Here is a 20,083-nt window from a genome sequence, read left to right as displayed (position 1 = left end):
ATGACTGAACCCTACATACAGCTCACATGGTATGAGAGTATATATTTTCTAATAACAACCTATTACTATAACAACTGACTCAAAAACTTATAAAAAAGCAAAGACATTCCTTAATAATTTTAAGCTAAGTCCATCCGTACATGAAGAACAAAATAAATTTGATATAACCCTAGGATAAAGACAAAGGTTGAAATTCTCTCACTGATTACACAAACAAATAGAAAAAAGGAGATTAAGTGGTTTACCTTCACCACTAGGCACAGTTTCTACCTAGCAGTACAGTACCGGGTTGGCTGGTCATTAAGAGGGGGGGTTATAGGGGTTGAGAGAGAAATATTTTGTAATTTTATTTTAAGGTCAAGAAACTCACTCTTCATAGATATTAGCTATATGACCAACAGGTAATACTCTTCAAACCTCCCTTACCTTCTGCTGACTATGTACTGTAATCATTTTAATCAGCAAATGAAAGAGATATTTCTTATGGATCTAACTGCTGTACAGTAAAAGTTTGTTTTAACATTTGAAATTGCCCTTAAATAAGGACCAAGCATCAAATCCCTGCAACTCTAAAGTCTGAAAGTCCCCAAAAGTAACCCAACCATTTTTTATCAAATTAAAAGACCCTTTCAAATACAAAACATCCAAACTTCTCCACACATTATTGCATACATTTCATGATAATTGCACATGGTAAGGTAAATAACAGAATGGATACCTTATGGTAAACCTCATAAAAAGTTAAAATCATAAAGGTGCGAACAGTATAGATTTATCAACAAATTCCTTTAATTTGTGACCTTATGGGTCGATCACTTTCAGAAACGACATTATTTAAATGAAACCTCAGGGAATTTATGCAATATTCATTCTTTAAAGAAGAATTTTGACTAAAATAATGAAAATACAAGAAAAATTTTCCTAAGTTGTATGCAAAACGCTTTGTTCTAGCTGTAAAGAGGCACTGGTAAATAGAGTGGTAGTATCAACAGAATCCCCTTCCAGCCATCAATGTTTTGCTTTCTCATTCAGATGCCTATGCAGAGCATGTGCCTGTCCCTGCTAATGTTCTTTCTTCAGAACAGGTCTTGCCATCAGCTGTTTAGAGCATGCATTGTGGTAGTTTCTTTTAGGAGAAGGAAAGGTTCTCACTTCTCTTAGGGGGAAGAATTTTGAACTTTTCTTTTGAAAGGACTTTGAAATAATATTTCTATTATAGAAACTGATGCGCCAAACTTTGTATGTGAACGGCTCTGTTCTGAGGTTAATATTTTGAGTAATAGTGAAGTATCTATAAAACAGTTAAATACTATCAAATTAGTCCCTGAATACAAGTAGCTCATTATACTGTATATCACAACAAGGAGGATGATCTCATGATAGAGGAGTTGGAGGAGTTTATGATACAATAGTAGGAAGAGGAGCTAATGATACAATAGTGCTACGATACGGTTATGATATGATACTAGTAAGAGGAGCTTACGATACAATAGTGGTAAGATGAGCTTTAATGATAATAGTATATGGAGCTTATGATACAATAGTTGTAGGAGGAGCTGATGATACAAAAATACAGTATTAAGAGGAGCTTATGATACAATGGTAGTAAGAAAAGCTTATCTATGGCAGTAATACTAAGTGCTCATAATAAGATTGTAGTAAGATGAGCACATGAAATTATAGTAGCAGGGGGAGCTTAGGATATGATAGTAGTAAGAAGAGCTAATGATATGGTAGTAAAAAGAGCAGCTTATGGTATAATAGTCGTAAGAGCATATGATACTATAGTAGTACAGTGAACCCTCGCTACTTCGCGGTTCGACCATCGCGGATTCACCACTTCGCGGATTTTTTTCATAACCCATGTCTATACATATATTGCGGATTTTCCGGAAATATCGAAAATACCGCGATGTGACCGATGGTGCGAGATTGGAGAAAGTAAGGAAAATTGAATCATGATTGATTTTCAATATAAATGAAACTTTGAGGAGCAACAAAGATATCATTTGTTAGAGAGATAGAGAGAGGTAAGGAATGGGAGGTAGTGAAAAGTAGCCCACAGAGAGAGAGAGAGAGAGAGAGAGAGAGAGAGAGAGAGAGAGAGAGTTAGAGAGAGAGAGAGAGAGAGTAGAGAGAGAGAGAGAGAGAGAGATATATAGGTAGAGAGAGAGAGAGAGAGAGATATATATAGGTAGAGAGAGAGAGAGAGAGAGAGAGAGATAGAGGGGGGTTTAAATGTAATAAACAAAAAAATTTAATAGGTTATAACACATTGGTGCTTATGTAATATCAACTGTATACTGTAGACGGTTTGAATAAGTTAAGAAATGGTATAAATGATACTTTGTTAGTGTATTCGTACACACTCAAGAGCGGCAGCTAGATGACAGCTGATCTAATCACAGCCAAAAGTAAAAAAAAAAAAAGTCAACAATACTCGATTTTTAAAACACACCCGAAATTTAAAAACAAAAGTACATGCTTTCTTAATGTGCAATTAACTATTTAAAGAGTGGCAATTTTCTAGAATAAAATGATATTTCCCAAAAAATAGTGGTTTGCTGATGAAATCGGATGCCCTATTTTTGGCTATGATTGAAATGGATGTAGACTCGGCCTAATTATTTCATTTCGTATTCAATTGACACTAAGAAAACTAATTTTAGTTTCTTCATCTAAATGTAAGTATTGTATAACACGAAGAGAGAGAGAGAGAGAGAGAGAGAGAGAGAGAGAGAGAGAGAATGAATCAGCTGTTGTAATCAAATGGCGTGTTTTTGTTTCGTGAGAATTTCATCGCCACGACTTTAACAACAACATACTGTACTGAACTTTACAGTATTATACAGACTACTGTAATATGATAAAGTAAAATATTTGTAATCTATTTTATATGAAATGGGGCTATTTTTGTTTTGTTTAAAATTTACATTTACGTATGTAAAACAACTCTCTCTCTCTCTCTCTCTCTCTCTCTCTCTCTCTCTCTCTCGTAGATTGTTTTCCTGCTTTGCTACGTATGTATGATTTTATATAGATACGGTAAATAATATTTGTAATAACATATTTTATAAAAGCTTTTACTGTAATATCCTTATTTATCACTTTCATCATGCGGGTTAAATTCCTTAGTTTGTTTACTGAGCGTACTTTATGACGCCGTCGTTTCAGGCGGCGTCATAAAGAAAAAAATTTCATTTGGAAGTCCTAAGAAAAATTAAGTAAAATATTAGTAATAACCAAATCAACATACTGTACTGAATAATCAATATAATTGATGCAAAAACTAACCTATAAACAGATGTGTAAATGCGTTTGTTTCTTCATTAGGATCAGAGATAAACGTAAACAAAACATTGGTTGCCATTTTTTATCGTGCTTTTTGGCGTGTTTAGGAAACGCATGATATAAAGTCGCCTTTAATATTTGTGCCTGTTTTAGTTTAGGGTACAGTATTACATGCATTAAGTGTTCTGTACATTAAAGGGTAGTTTGTTAACAGTACTACGTACAAGGGAAGGTTTTAAAAGTCTGAATATACATGTTAAATAAATAGGTAAATATGGTGTTACTACTTCGCGGATTTTCACCTATCGCGGCCGCGTCTGGAACCTATCTACCGCGATAAACGAGGGTTCACTGTAAGAGGAACTTATGATATGACAGGTTTAAACAGTTCAGACGATAAGTTTAAACAATGTTTGGTGGCATATAGAAAGCTACGAGACAACTTTAGAATAATAGCATATACCTTTTTAAGAATGCTTTTGCGAATGCTCATAATCATTTAGAGAAAACTTTTTTACTAGGCTTGAAAGTGAAAGATTGTGATATCAAATCTGTAACTACTATTTTGAATTTTAACAGGAATTTATCCTTGGGGGAGAGTTTTAAATACAACTCAGTGGTGATGCACTTCTGTATTTGGGGATCATTATTTGATAGGATTCAAATATGATTTTGATGAATGTTGGCTCCTTGGCTCAGCAAGAGAGAATTTAGAATAGTTGATTTTAACTTACTTGTTTGAAATAAGGTTGTGAGATATGTAAGTTAGTATTTCAGTGTATGGTCCTAGATTACGTGCAAACTCAATTTTAAAGATATGTGATGGGGTTTTCAGTTATCACTAAAAATGGCTATCCTGATTTATATGGATGGTGTCTGGAAAATAATTTATTTTGAGAGATTTAAATCTATTAACTGACATATATTTAACCTAGCTACTTTATTTTGAATGAATACCACAGTCCCACCTGCCACGGTAATAAGGTATTTAGTACAAAAATTCCAGAAGTTTCATTTAAATAAAAATAATTCTTAAACTAAAGTTAATCATCTTAATCTGTACTTATAATTCATATGAGCTCCCTCCTGCCTCATAGCTCACACTAGTTTCAACACAGTTACTTCCAATAAAGATGATGAGAAACCAGCATGGAAGGGGAAGATGTCTGAACTACCACTTTGTTTGCCAGTGCCTGTTTTCAGCCAGAATAAAGGGTTTTACATAGGTCTTATGGAAAATTTTTCTTTTATTTCTAATATCATAATATAAGGTTTTCATTAAAGAATGAATAGCACAAGAATTCAAGGTATTGATAAAATTAATTTGTTTATTAATTAGATTACAGTTTATAGGTACAACTGGTATATGAAACATCTCCAAGGAGGGTCCTCCTTTCCAATGCTTGTTTTTTTAAATGCTTTTGACAGAAACCACATCTGTACAACTTTTGAAGGCTACTCCTTAAACTATATTACTTTAATAATATTTGTTTCCTTTCCATTTCAAGGAATGTCAGTACTGTACTTTGTAATCTTACATATTCTCATTTTCATTGTTTATAAGAGATGTACTAAATAGCCTTTGATTTCACTGATGCCTTCTGTTTACTTACTAGTGTTCTGATTGACCTATTTCACCTAGCAGCTTGATTTTTGTAAAATGTTTCTGTCGTTATTGTTTCCTTATACAGTATGGTATTCTACTAAATTAATCAAAATTGTTAAAACTGCTACTGAAAGTTTAGGAAAATACCATCCAACCATTTACCCACTGAATAAAATAATTTGAGAAACTTGAAGATGCAGAGTGTCTATAACTCAAAACAACATTCTGTTTCTTTTCTCTTCAGGGAATAATACTAAATGAACTGAAGATAGTCAACAAACTAACTAGCATGTACTGCCTGTAATAAGTACATATTACTAAACTGGGCATCCAGACATTGGGTAAATGAAGTGATAATCGGTATTAAATATTCAAGCTGACACTGATGCAATCACATCATTGGTTGTGTAGGCAGCTAATGAAATGATGCAGCCAACTGGGGATATTTACTCCCGTGAGGCTCTCAAAAGAGATGAAGATTTGATGCCTCTTATTTTAAGTAATGCCTATTCTATTCTTTTAACAACCCTTGACCCAAACAATACAGTAATTTGTCAATAAGATAAGAGTTTTGTACATTGTATTGATACATTCTTTTATGTAAAAGGTAGCCTGAAGCCTTTAATTTTTTCCATTACACGTTACTTCAGGAATGATGTTACATGTTGAGTAGGATTAGAATTTTGTCTTAATAAGAGGTTTTTTGCCCCCCTAAAGTGCTAATTTCATTCATGCTGAATGAGATATAATAATAATAATTAAGAGAAAGTTAGATTTATCCTCTGCAACACCAATAAGGTAGATTTTGATTTTTGTTAGATTTATAATTTTGTTTTGTAATTTAAACTGCACATGGATTGATGTTTATACAACCTCAGGTATCAAAAGAACACAATCAGTTTCTCACTATGACACAAATCATGCAGGTTTAAAACAAATATGGATATTTCGCACCAGTAAAAGCAACATAGAAATCAATGTTTTTTTCTTTGTTCAACACAAGCAAAATTAATCATCAAATGTGTCAAGCTCCAAAGTCTGCATTCAGAGGAATAATAATGTTTGGGTTTAAGAACAAACTTAGCCAACACCAAGTCTGAGTACATTTCCCTAAAATCTAAATATAAAACATCACATTTTGGGGTAAAACTGAAACTTAAAAGACAACTTACCAGGTCTGGGAGGGTGAATTGAGCTATACGAGGGCCTCCTGGAGGAGGATGCCGACCTAGATCCTGATCTGATGGAACTGTGCCTGTCCCTGGCAGGACTGCTGCTTGTGGATGCATTTGCAGCGAGGGCAAAAGCTGCGTAGGTTTCTATGGATGCAAAAAGACAAAAGAAAGACTACTTACAAGAAGTGATTTACAACTTTGTCATTTGTAACCCTAAAAGAAACCCATCCGAAGAGCAGATGTAACAGCGAGGTCACAGTTCAGGGTGTAATCACATGATTTGTTATCAAGTATCCTTAACTGCACTACTTTATCCTTAATTTTTTTTTCTAGTTAAAATCAATGGATCTGTAAGCCATGTCCTCGGGGTGTAGTGGATTAATTACAATATCTGACAATAACAAAATTAGGTAAAAATGGAGTAAAACAGTACTTGGAATAGAGGCATTAGCAGTTAAGAAGTTAATACGAGTCTTTCATTACTAGCCATACTTCAAGTAAGTGTTGATAAGATAAGACTCTTTCAATTGAATCTAATAGTATGTGTTTTGCAAGTTTAAATATCATTATTTATGTAAGCAATATCCTTAATGAAATTACATAATCAAAAGACATAACTGATGTGTTTACACTTGCTAACTATGATTCTGCTATCGGACACTGGCCAGTTCATCAGGACACCTGATAGTGATACAAATTTAATCCTAAAGGTCTAATAATGCCTGATTTATCAAAACATTGGTTAAAATTCTTTATGAAAAGAGGTTGGTATTGGTCTTTTTTTATGATTTATGTCATTTATATATAAAGAAATTATGAAGACAAGTTTCAAGTGGAAATCTGCCTATGGTCACCAGTATTCTTCAGTGTACATTGATTGAGTTATGATAAAAGGACAGAATGAAATATCTTTAAAACCCACTGGATTTCTCACCGATAAAATTCAATTACCACATTTAATGAGAACTTAATCTAGCATGTATATTATTTGCATAGAGGAGTCCAAGTAACTTGATTGATGTCCTAAATGCTTCAGTGGTAAGTTCACTTTCAATTGAGAGATTTTCTTAATTTATATAAAATTTATATGTTATATTGAATTTAATGCCTAAACCCAATCAACAACTTCTTTTCAGAGCATAGGTACAAATCTAAAATTTAGAATAATGACATTTCAAAAAAGTTAACATTGTTAATGCAAACTTTATGGAAGGGAATGTGAATATGGTTAAAACAGGGCAAAGTTTATCAGTGCAAAATTTTTCTACTAGAACTGACAGTCATTGCCAACTATATAATTATAGGCAATACTGGAAGAAAATATTTGTAACAGTAATATGTAACCCTACTAGAAAAGTTAAATAAGAAATAGATGAAATGGAAAAGCCATTCACACAAAAATGTTGCATAAAAATCCTTTTATAACTAGTCTGACCCACATTAATCACTGTAAAAAATGCCATAGTATGAAAAATTGTTTTCTGGAGAATAAAAAATAGGAATGTTACTGCTAAGATATTCCTTTTTCTAGGAAGATATGAAAAATTCTAATGCTGACAGATCTAAAAAACAGTTCTGAGGCCTCAAGACCAAAATGTTCATTCCAATGGTGAGGCCCCACTATCTACACTAAGTAGATCCTATGGCTATTGTTGATTTAAGAGAAGGCCTATGAGGTGAAACTCAAGAGTGCATTGCTCAGGCCAAGCTGCTGATCCCAGCAGGCAAACCAGCAGCTGTAGCCCCATCACGCCCCAGAAATACCATCTGGAAAAAAATGCAATCATGGCACTGGACAAAATCTTATGGCATGAAGGTGACACAACATAACGGTTCACACTACTGGGTAAACTCTCTCTCATATCTTTCCAAGGACGTGATGTTAACAACTCCTGCGGCTGCCTCTTGAGGCTGCAGTCAGCGACTAAGCCCAAGGAACAGACTCCGGGAACATATTTTGAGGGATTGGGAAGTAGTGGATCGAAAGTATAAAGGGGAAATTAAGAAATAAACATATTTCCATTCCATAAAAAAAGAAGAATACACTGTGATGTTTGAATTCTAATGAAGTGATTATAAATTAAAACATCATTGCTAGTTTAGGTCTTAAATATGAAAAAGGAGAAGCAAGTTAAGATAAACAACATGGAGGGAAGAGAAGTATAAAGACAAGAAGATAAGTCAAGAACTATCGTGCCTTATATGTGTTTTGCTCTAAATTACAACTAAGTCGTTAATATTCACTCCAAGCACAAATTTTATATACACAAGGGAGCTACTTATGGGTCGCATTTATGCTATATTAACAGTCTCTCTAAGTTACTGCTACAGATAGCAAAGAATGCTAACACTTGCTGCTACACCTAAATCTCCTCTTTCTAAAAATTTGTCGTATCCATTGGTCTACTGTTTTGGAAAGTCGTACATTCTACTTTTACTCTTTACTAGTGAAGTCTAATTCTTAGTTCAAATCAAGTCATCCATCAGCTCTATATTACCGAAAATAACTAAGACAGGTTGTACTAGTTCTTAAGGGGAAAATCTACAAGAGTCAAAATGAAACGACAGACCGGACACGTCTCGGGGAGATCTAATGGTGAAAACGAAGGGATGTGAGGCAGTCCGAAAATTCGCATTGACAGAAAATGTGAAAATCTATGAAGGTCCAAAAATAACCTTCTGCTCTCAAAATAATATTTTGGGGTTTTTAGAAGAGCAATGGTACACAATGTAGCAGCAGTAGGAGTAGCAGCAGCAGCAGCAGCCAACGCATGCGGGCTTGGCGGCGGCGGTCGCCATTTTGGGAGTGTGTACCGCGAGGGTCCTGCTGCTGGAGGGTTGGGGCAGACCTGACACCCCGGGGGATCTGTGAGCGTCGCATTGCCCCAGGGTGCTCAGGAATCACCCTGAGGGGTTGTAGGGAGGGCCTCTGGGGATTAACGGCATGGGGAGGAGCTTGCAGGGTAAGAGCCGCCGAGGCACGCCGCTGCGGGTAACTCTGACGGCGGATGGCGTACACTTTGTGCCCATGAGCAAGTGACCCCACAACGCGACCATGGTGATCACCTTCTCGGCTTAGCTGACCTAAGACCCAACTCTTATTGTGGTAGTGATACTTTGCCCACCGACATTGCAGTATGGATAAACTACTTCTTGCTACCTAAACACACACTCACACATAAATCTAGTATTGGAGGTTTTTATTGTCTCCCAAAAGTTCTTTGTCTAGATTGATATAGCTCAAAATTGATACAAGAACAAAAGAAACAGGTGTCTTACAATCTAGTGAAATTTTTGTTTCATTCAAGATACAGCACACTAAAGACAAGATGGGGGGGAGCATTAGAATCTCAAAAGGGGGGAAATAATGGCACAGACCATCGAATAGTAATGCTGGGAATGGGAGCAAGATTCTGGCATGAAGTGGGACAGCAGAGCATATTTTAACTTTAAATTTATAGGAAAATGCTGTGGCTTAAGCAGAAAGCATATTCGTTGATCAAGATGAAGCAAACATGTTTAGTCTCTTGAATTAGCTATTGACATTAACTAGTGAAGAAAATTTACTTTTGCAACATATGCAGCATGGCAAGAAATGCGTGCAGCTGACTCCTAATGATATTAACAGCAGCAATAAAAGAAATACTGTCCCGCCTTGGTCAGAACAGGAACACTGTGGTTCCCTCAAATGCACACCAATAATAAAAATGATGACTGTCTGTTGAAACCTTTGATGGGATCTGCAAGAGATTGTCTAACCAAAAACAAGGGACACAAAAGCTTAACCTAACTAATGAGACACCCATTCTTGTGCTACGAAGGACACTGAAGCAACACAAAAACAATAAGGGTAAGGATGGTCTATAAGGAGATTTAAAAGGGGGCAAAAACATATGGCATCTGAAAAATAAATATGAAATTACAATTAAGAAAAAGTGATAAATGGCATAAATCACTGTATACGAAAGATACACAAAGATACTCTTGCAATTACGAAGTTTCTTCAGGCAATTTTGGATGTAAATTTTCAACAGGAAGTGAAAAATAAAGTTGCAATTAGTAGTTTTTTTCACTCCTACATGGAGATTTACTGAAAATTGGAGAAATTTTGTTATATTCATAATTGGGCCTGATTGGTGTGTTTGTCTTTTTTCTAATATTAGGTAATCTGGTGTGGAATTCTGGAGGTATTCCTTATCAAATCAGGTAACAGCTGTCTATATTAAGTAAAAGGTGATTCAATCTGGGATAAAGTATAAGGGTTAAATATAAATAAATACAAAAAGTAATTGAAAATTTGCACTATCATCTGAATATTTAATAGTATTAATTTTAAAAATGCCTCCATTTAAACCACACTAGACACACATGTCCCTCTGAAACCAAATTGTTCTTTTTCATTATTATTATCTAGAATTTTTGCTATATTGACTAAAGAAACATCAGTTTTAAGGGAAAAATCAGACACACTATGATAATAATTAAAAGATTGGTTAAGCATTTTATGTGGATTATCACAATATGAAATGTCTGTTAACTCAAAATAATAAAACATATGATGTCAATAAATTGAGACATGAAATACTGTATCAAGAATAAATTAACTTAAGCAAAAGAAAGACACAGAAAACATAGGCCACATAGACAGTTCAGAGTAGATGAGCAGGGCGAGAGAGAATGCAGAGGACAGACAGGAAAAGACAGTTAATGGAAAGAATAATGAAGCATAAGACTCGGCACTCACCAGAGACCGTGAGGGGTGGGTTTATGCGGGCGTCCGCGTAACGACGTGGGCGTGCAAAGCGGGCACGGGCGAAGATCTTGAGAACAAAACAGATGAGGGCGGACAACATGGACATGCCTAGACCCAGACCCAGTAGTGTAGGAACGTCTGCTTTCAAGGTCTGTAGGTCTGCAGGGAACATCTCTTGGCATCAACAAGAATTTGCACCCCTCTGTCGTAAGCATTGTCACTAAGAGGGGTCCAAATACTTAGAACTACACTGAAACAGTCCTCTTTGGGGTTCAGAGAATAATAATAATAATAATAATAATAATAATAATAATAATGATGATAATAATAATGATAATAATAAAAGGCAGTACAGAAAAGCAATTTCCTTACGTATCAGTATTTTCTGATATATCAAAAGATATTTAATAAAATCTCGGAAATTTTCCCTTCTATGAAGTGTGTCTGAAGGGATTTTCTACTCGGTCATTACAAATCAATAAAGTTTTTGTCTTTAAAGATAAAGACACTAATTTCAGTTTGGTATCTCAAAGAACTAAAATAGAATATAATCTATCAGTTCAATATACAATGGATAGAAAAGCACTTGAAGGGGGTCCCTGTTTGTCTTGAAGCTGGACCAGTGTGATACGTCACAAACTTTCAGAAGAAGGCATTACTCATTTGGGAAAAATACTTGTCAATATTCTGGTCGCTCCAAGATGCTACGATGACTACTGTAAACAGGCATCCCTTTAGTATGTTCTTTACTATGGTATATTGATTCAACATACAAGTACCACAACTCCTCATGGTACTCAGTCACTGGATTTATTTATGTCACATTTTTTGTAGGTTGGATAAACAGACTGGAGTTCTGTCAGAGGTCAAGCCTTATCCCAAATATTTTTAAGTTTTAGACGAGGACACTTATTTTAATGGGCTGGGTGCATGAACATGTTCAAGATGTGCAAGATGACAATGGGAAATATCTGAATTTTGAAAAAGGGCGGTATTACTGAATACGGTAGGTACAGATAGAAACATTTCAAGTGAATCATTAAGGAGAAGGATAGGTAAACATTGGCCAATAATATTCATTAGGCCATTTAGAAAAGCAAAGTAGCTATTTGTTGTTATATTAGACCTTTTTAACAGTCAATTAAATGTCCCTTTTTTCCAACAGTAAGATAGAGTTATCATGCAGAACATTTACAAATATTTTTCCCTTAACAGAGCTGCCAAAAAAGCACATATATAAAAAACTCATCTATTTGCAGCCCTGAATGTCTTTTAGGTGGCTGCAAATAGTTTATTATTAATTCAAGGGTTCATTACTCTAACCATGATATATTATAGATTTTTCTTGAACCCCAACTTTTACATCACACGTGACAAACACTTTCCAGTTCAGAGATTCATAGCCAGGTACTGTTTATTCATAATAGGTAAGTACCATACAAAATATTGGTGAGATTATCTAAGTCTGAATTTGATTATCTTTAATAACTAGTGATAACCTTGCTGGTTTGTAAAGGAAGTTTGTTGATAACTTTCAGACACACAATTTTGCAGGCTTAGAAATTAACAGCAGCTCTCAGTAATACTGACTTGAGCCTAAATTGTTAAAGATCAAGCTTATTTACTGTACTGAAGGATATATTCTGTTGTTTTTCTCTGGTCACAAGAGTAAAGAACATTGTTCTTAATGATTGACTTAAAAGTTAACAAAAATCTTATATAAATTTAAAGTTAACCCTTCTTGCAAAAATAGAATAGACCATTACTTGAATCTCAATAGTAATCTTAAAAGACCCATCTTGTTCAATTCAGTTGAAGTTCATAAACAGTATTTTATTGTTTCCAGTGATATTGATAACAAGTAAACTGTTCCATTATTGGAGCCTTAGAGCAAAAGCATAAAGTCCAATCATATGTCATTAGATAGCAATGATAAAAGGCATGTTAACCAGAGAAAGACATCAATAAACAACAAATTTTCTGTTAAAAATAAAATGTCATGAAAGGTAAATAAGCAATCTAGGAAAGATTATCCAGAAAGGACTTTTGCCAATGGACAACGATTGACATGTAAAGAAGCAAATCTAGAAATGACTCTTTTTGCAAGTCCCTTCAAGAGAATCTTCATAACGCCAAGTCTAACCATACACACAATGTGGATGTTCTGAAGGCAATGGGTGACAATTTTCACAGCTGAAAGCCCATCTTTTAAGTCTGAACAAATGAAAGCCATACACTCTGCCCTTTAAAATATTTATTTTGGAACACAAATCTTTAAGATTTGTCAAAAATAAGTCAGGAACTGGTCCTTTCAAAGTTCTCTCCAGAGAACAGTCAGTTTACAGATCAGGGTCATTGCCTTTGCTTACAGAACTGATGCATTTTGTACTGCTACAGATACAGGTGTAAGGATGTGGTCATGTGTTGTGATAGTGGATATTGGTGACATACTACAGGGTATAGGTGATCTCTACACACTGATATTGTGACTGAAACAAACCACTGATAAAATAAAATGAGTAAACAATTAACAATATAGGTGACTGAAAAAAACCACGTATACTGTGTGACTTAAAAAATCCAGTGATAGTTAAGTGACTGAATAAACCATTGAGAATAGAAGTGACTGAAATTATACACTCATAATGCAAGTCTAAAACCCAATGGTGATCTATAAGTAAATGAAATGGACCATTCACAATATACAATACAAGTCAGTGAAATAAACATTTTTATACAAATGAGGAAAATAACCGAAATATTTTCATGAAAATATGAGATATGGAAGTATAGAGATTCTGTTGGATGGGATAAATAACATTGTTTAAAACACATAAGAGCATTGCACTAAAATATAAAAATAAAACCAATTCATTGATATATGGTAACAATGGATGAAGAAAGATTTCTAAAAAATTAATCACTTAAAACACTGATTATACATAAATAAGATATTGATAAACAATTAATAGATTATGATTAATAGCTTTATTTCTTTATATTTACCAGGTATCCATTAGCAGAAATATGAGATTCAGTAAACTGGTATACCCATACCATGGTACTTAATGTCTCAATGTTTCCTATGTCTACCAACGATATGTTCAGCTATTTTGATAACAATTAGTCAGGTTGATATATTTTAGATAACACCTTAAATTTCTGTCAGTTTGTGAGCAGTAGATATCATCCTAACTCCATTCACCGAGTAAAGAAAAAGGCCAGCATGTGACAAGAATTGCCAAACAGATATAACCTAAGCAGTGAAGCTTATTAGGGTACAAGTAGTGCAAAACTTCCTAATACTGGTCCCTTAGGTGACAACAATTATTTCAAAATTCCAAAGGAACAAATTAATGGAAATCTACTATTGATCTCTTTAAAAAAAACATATCTTAGATTTTTCAACAGAAATAAAGAGGCATTCCTGCTACTGGCCTCTTAGGTGCTGCACGTTATCAATCATAACATTTCAAGAAAATAAATTGAAGAAAAATTCCTATAATAAATCTGGAAGAGAATAAACAATAAGGAGATTACTCTAATGGTGGAATAAAGCAGCAGAAAAAATGACTTTCTTGCGCAACTCCTTCAGAGCAGTTTTAGTCTTTAAATTTTGCCGAGAGCAGTACAGCATTTAACTGACTAGACACTTCTCCTTAGATTGGCCCAGACTTGAAATTGTTCTGAATATTTAGTTATCTTGCGCTTGCAAAAGAGAAATTACTGTACTCACATGGAGAGACTGGTGCTGAAGGCAGATAACTTTCTTATGATGAAGTAAAAAAAAAAGTAATAAAAGTTCAAACCAATGAAACATCAATACAAAAATGAATAAGAAACAATTTAAGACAAATTTACTGAAGAAATTACTGAAATATGCAATGAGGGCAGAGCTTACATTACCCTTTTATCTATCCACAACTCCAAAATACTTGGGAAAACACAGGTGTGTTTTATAATATGTTGCTAGGCCAAGGCCCTTCATCTAAACAAAATATACATAAAGTGCTTTAAAAGAAAAAAATACTGGCAGTGCCTGAACTAAAAATCGACAGGTGTGGGAAAACAGTAATATCTACTCTCAGTGGATAATCAATAGCACATAATTTCATATTTTCTTTAATGTCATTATTTTGAAAGACCAATATGGGAGAGAACCAAAGGCATGCAAAATTTGATAGAAATAAGAGGAAAAAGATATTGTCATTTTCCATGGTGATTAAAGATGTCAGACTAAGTCCTCTGTCTTTGTCTAATCCAAAGGACAAACAAAGCAACAAAGGGAAGCAAATGAAAGTTCTACTCTTTCTAAAAAAATAAACCCTTGAAATTACTGCACTTGCAAAACGCACCTTGAAACTAATTAGCTGCAGAAGAAGATGTGGGAATTTTAACCAGTGAACCTAGTGATCTAAGACTTCAAGACAACCGCATGCCAACAAAAAACTAACACTTAGATGCATGGCGACCCATTCACCCTCTTAGTGTCTAACTATCTGCAGCAAACATGCACTAATGCAATTTGGTCTCACATTATTTGCAAATAAAGATCTAGGTAAAAAAAATAGTACAGTAACTATAAAACTGCAATGGGAAGGAAAACTCTCTTTTGAAATTTTGTATAAGCCAAAGGGATAAGAAACTGATGATATCTAAGGCTAATCAAAAATTTTTAATTCACGGTGAATTAATAGATTTTAATTTGCTTTGGCATATATAGCCAAAGGCTGCTTCTCTATCGCTATAAAAAGAAATGGATTCTAAGGAACACAAGAAGCAAGCTATCATACTTATATAAGCTTTGAAAAATCTTAAGCAAAGCTACAAGTGTCAGCAAGTAGAAAAATTTTGCTTGGAAAAAAATGGTTACCTTTAAAAAAAACTACAATTGCTAGGATTAATTCAATACTAGTCTATATAAGAACAGAGATAAAAAAGACAGACATAAAATATACATATATATATTATGAAAATGCTATATTAACCATAGTGAAAAATCCTACTTACTAGCTTAAGAGGAGACTGGAACATTTAAAGAATAAAGTACTGTAATAAAATATGGATGCTTACCTAAACCCAACTGGAGAACTATACGGAAGAAAAAATGTTGGCACACAACAAACTTTACATGAACAAAACAAAAATGTAATAAATCTGATGATGGCAAAATTATTTCATGGATCAAATAGCAGGATGAAATGAATGAAATACTGAAATATCGACATTTGGTGGGTAAAATTTTGTGAAACAAAAAGGCAATAATGGATTTTGAGCGAAGCGAAAAATCTATTTTTGGGTGAGATAGCCATGTCGTCCTGATGGAAGGTTCCTATAAGTAGCTTCCTTGGGTATATTTGACTACAGTGATATTCCCAGAGAATTTACCTTTAGGTCTCCAGAATTCTAACTCCTGGCACGAATATCCTTAAAATTTCTCCTAAGGATATCGCATAAATCAGGGGACATATATCTTGATACAGTACGACACATAGCAATCTTCACCCCAAATAGCGTTTTTGCTTCGAGGGGGAAAGTGGCAAATTTTGAAGGGGAGCCGATATCAAGGTTACCCTTCCTCCCTTACTACTTGAGTACCCAGATGGCGCTGTACGTCGCCGCCATGTTTATTCCTTGTAGCGTTGAGCATGGTGCTACAGATATAGTAGTTTCGGGAGGGATCCTGCCACGGCCTTTTCTATAGAAAAGGAGGGTGGGTCCATCAGGACGACATGGCTATCTCACCCAAAAATAGATTTTTCGCTTCGCTCAAAATCCGATTCTTGGGCTCAGGCCATGTCGTCCTGATGGAAGGCTACAAGAGAATTACTGTATTAGAAAGTACTGTATCTGTGGATTTTCCAAATGTGCCTTAACCTCAGGACAATTTTTCCTTCGTCATCCAGACCATAGAGACTTATGACGTTACCGTTATACGTCATTACTGCTAATCATAAACCATCTTAGTCCTTCCTGCCCCCGCAGGGAAGAGTCATACTAGACATAGGAAAGAGTCTCGAGGTTTGCATATACCATATGAACAAACATAGTATCTAGAGTATACAGGTCTCGCTGTATGCGTAGCCAGGTAAAGTTTGTACTCATATAAGAACAAAGGTTTGCATATACCATATGAGCAAACATAGCATCAAGACCTTACAGGCTTCGCTGTATGCGTAGAACAAAGGTATTAACAGGTTATTAAAGGAAAATAATACTCTAGCATATCTTTATTGAAATCAATTTTTGGGTGGAATAAGACGCAAATACCCATCAAGTATTTATTGGTAATAAATAACCAGCAAAATCAACATACATAACATAATGTTAATAAATGCAATAAGAAACATGATTTACAATCAAGACCAGTAAATGTTTATTTCACCTGAAAGGGAAAAAAATGTTAGGGCCACAAAACTGACAATTTATTAAATTTTCTAATATGCATTTCTGCAATATTGATTGTCTCTTCACACTGTGTAAGAACACACGGCACAAGTGTTGTCTCTATGTTTCTTCACCTTTATAACTGGAACAGTCCATAGTGTCACCTTGGCGACACTTATCTTAAAGTATTGCACTGTGAAGTGTCAACACCTTCACCCGTACTTTAACGGTCCCAGTCAATTCACTGTTCCTCGCAGCGCTAAACGACAGGTTTTAGGACACTACCTGTTGCCACCACAAAGCGTTTCAACTCTTGCACTTGCTTTGCATAGTGTTTAAGAAACACTCTGGATGACTTCCATCCAGTATATGCGCGAAGACGCTCAAAGTCCATGTATTGGAAAAAATTCAATGACGAAGCAACTTTTCTCAGATCATGACCTGCGGGTGTTTTGTCAGGATCCGCTCTGCGAATAAAATAGATGATCTTCGCCCTTAGTTGTTTTAGGGATAGGTTTGACCCCGAGGTTTCTCCTTTAAAGAGCTGTCCTCCCCTGAAGTTTGAAGATCTACGAAGATAGACCTTTAGACACTCCACTGGACACAGCGAGACATCTTCCTTCAGAGGGCAGATTCTCCAGGGACCCCACCTTTTGGTAGGTAGCTCTTTCTTGGCGAGAAATGTTGGGACAGTTCACTTCTGTGAACTGAATATGGCCCTCATCTCTGGAAAGGGCCACTATTTCACTAACTCTGGCCCCCGAGGCTAGAGCAAACAAGAAAATATAACTTTCTGGGTTAAGTCTTGCAGAGAGCAATCCTCATTGTTCACTGTTGAAGCAAAGTGTAAGACCTTATCCGAGACCATGAAATGGGCTTCGGAGGTGCTGCAAGCCTAAGTCTAGCGCAAACCTTAGGGATCTTGTTAAAGATTTCGTTTGACAAGTGTACTTGGAAGGCGTATAGCAGAGGTCTAGTCAAGGGTGATTTACACTTTATCGTATTGGCTGCTAAATCTTGTTTATGAAGGTGGATAAAGAAGGATAAACAGAAATCTGTTGAGATTTCTTTTGGTCCTTTTGCCTTGACGAAAGCAACCCACTTCTTCCAAGATGACTCATATTGTCTTCTAGTAGACATAGACTTATATTCTTCTAAGAAGTCTATACTGTCTCTCGAGATCCCAAACCTTTTCTTTACTGCTAAGGAGAGAAAATCATGAGATGAAGGTTTTGGGTTTTCTGTGATGAAGCGAAGACAGTCGACTTCTGTACTTGTTGAGTCAGTACTGGGTCCAGCAGAGGGACCAGCCTCAGCTTCAGTTCCAATACTAGAGGGAACCAATTGCTCTTTGGCCACTTACGAGCCACTAGAGCTGCCGTTCCCTGAAAGGATCTCAGCTTGTTGAGGACCTTCATTAAGAGGTTGGTTGGAGGGAACAGGTAAATCCGGTTCCATCTGTTCCAGTCGAGGGACATGGCGTTCACCGCTTCCGCTAGAGGGTCCTCGTATGGGGCCACATAACGAGGTAGCTTCTTCTTGTCGCTCGTCACAAAGGGGTCGATCTGCAGTTCCGGGACTTGACGTAAGATGAAGGAGAATGATCCTGAGTCTAGGGACCATTCTGACTCTATCGGCGTGAGCCTGGATAGAGTGTCCGCTGTCACATTGCGGAACCCTTGAAGGTGAACTGCTGATAAATGCCATCTCTTCTTTTCTGCTAGGCGGAAGATGGCCAACATCACTTGGTGGATTTGGGGTGATCTCGAACCTTGACGATTCAAACATCTCACTATCACCTCGCTGTCCAGAATCAGTCTTATGTGGACTGAATGGCGAGGGGACAGTTTCTTCAGCGTGAGAAAGACTGCCATAGCTTCCAAAACGTTGATGTGGAAGGTCTTGAAGAGAGAAGACCAAGTCCCTTGGACTTTCCGTTGGTGAGAGTGACCTCCCCATCCTTCCTTTGATGCCTCCGTATGGATGATGACTGAAGGTAGAGGTGGTTGCAAGGGCACGGACCTCTTCAGGTTCTTGGCCTTCGACCATGGCTTGAGAAGTGATCGTAGTCGAGTCGGTATCGGTCTTCTTAGATCTTTTCGATCGTTTGATGCGTATCTTCTCCAGACTCCTGATGCATCTTTTAGTTGTGCTCTTAGCACCGGGTCTGTCACTGATACAAACTGAAGAGAACCCAGTACTCTCTCCTGTTGGCGTCTTGATATCCTATCGGATTTCAGTAGTCTCTTGACAGATCCCGCTATCTCTCTCTCCTCTTCCCTAGGGGGAATGGAGAGACAGTGTGACTTTAAGTTCCAATGTATTCCTAGCCATTGAAACTCCTGAGCTGGAGATAATCGAGACTTCTTGACGTTGATCTTGAACCCCAGATGTTCCAGGAACTGGTTCACTTTCTTGGATGCTTGCATGCACTCTGTCTCGGATGCTGCCCACACCAGCCAGTCGTCCAGGTAGGCTACTACCTGGACACCTTCTAGGCGTAGTTGTTGAACGAATGCATCTGCAAGCTTTGGGGCTATATTTAGTCCGAAGGGCATGGCTCTGAAAACGTATTTCTTCTTCTGTAGCCTGAATCCTAGGTAGGAGAAGAGTGGGCAGTTGATTGGAATATGCCAATAGGCATCTGCCATGTCTATCGAGACTGTGTGCGCCCTTTTTGGCAGCAGGGTCCTTATGTGTTGAACGGTTAACATCCTGAACTTGTTGTTTTCTATGAACTTGTTGAGTGGCGACAAGTCCAGAATGACTCTGAGTTTGTCTGAGCCCTTCTTGGGAACACAAAAACGCCTTCCTTGGAATTTGATGGACTTTGCCCTCCTTATCACACGTTTGGTCAAGAGTTCTCGGGTG

The 20,083-nt window shown here is 36.3% G+C and overlaps 1 protein-coding gene across 8 annotated transcripts in view; it reads right to left on the bottom strand.

The window, feature by feature from the left end:
* The window catches only part of LOC137617171 (uncharacterized), a 117,443-nt gene that overhangs the window by 39,335 nt on the left and 58,025 nt on the right, over positions 1-20,083 (bottom strand). For 4 of the 8 annotated variants that reach the window (XM_068347030.1, XM_068347031.1, XM_068347034.1 and 1 more), the window contains exons 4-7: positions 15,899-15,916; positions 10,817-10,984; positions 8,887-9,156; positions 6,070-6,216 (exon numbers count right to left, since the gene is read on the bottom strand). In XM_068347030.1, the coding sequence (XP_068203131.1) occupies positions 6,070-6,216; positions 8,887-9,156; positions 10,817-10,984; positions 15,899-15,916 (603 nt within the window). The remainder of the gene's footprint in view (positions 1-6,069; positions 6,217-8,886; positions 9,157-10,816; positions 10,985-15,898; positions 15,917-20,083) is intronic. The other 4 variants (XM_068347032.1, XM_068347035.1, XM_068347037.1 and 1 more) reach the window with 4 other exon arrangements.

The sequence above is a fragment of the Palaemon carinicauda genome, chromosome 23 (assembly GCF_036898095.1).
Source record: "Palaemon carinicauda isolate YSFRI2023 chromosome 23, ASM3689809v2, whole genome shotgun sequence".
In the NCBI taxonomy this organism is placed as follows: domain Eukaryota; kingdom Metazoa; phylum Arthropoda; class Malacostraca; order Decapoda; family Palaemonidae; genus Palaemon; species Palaemon carinicauda.
The sequence above is the reverse complement of the archived record's forward strand: the minus strand, read 5'-3'. Positions and strand labels throughout refer to the sequence as shown.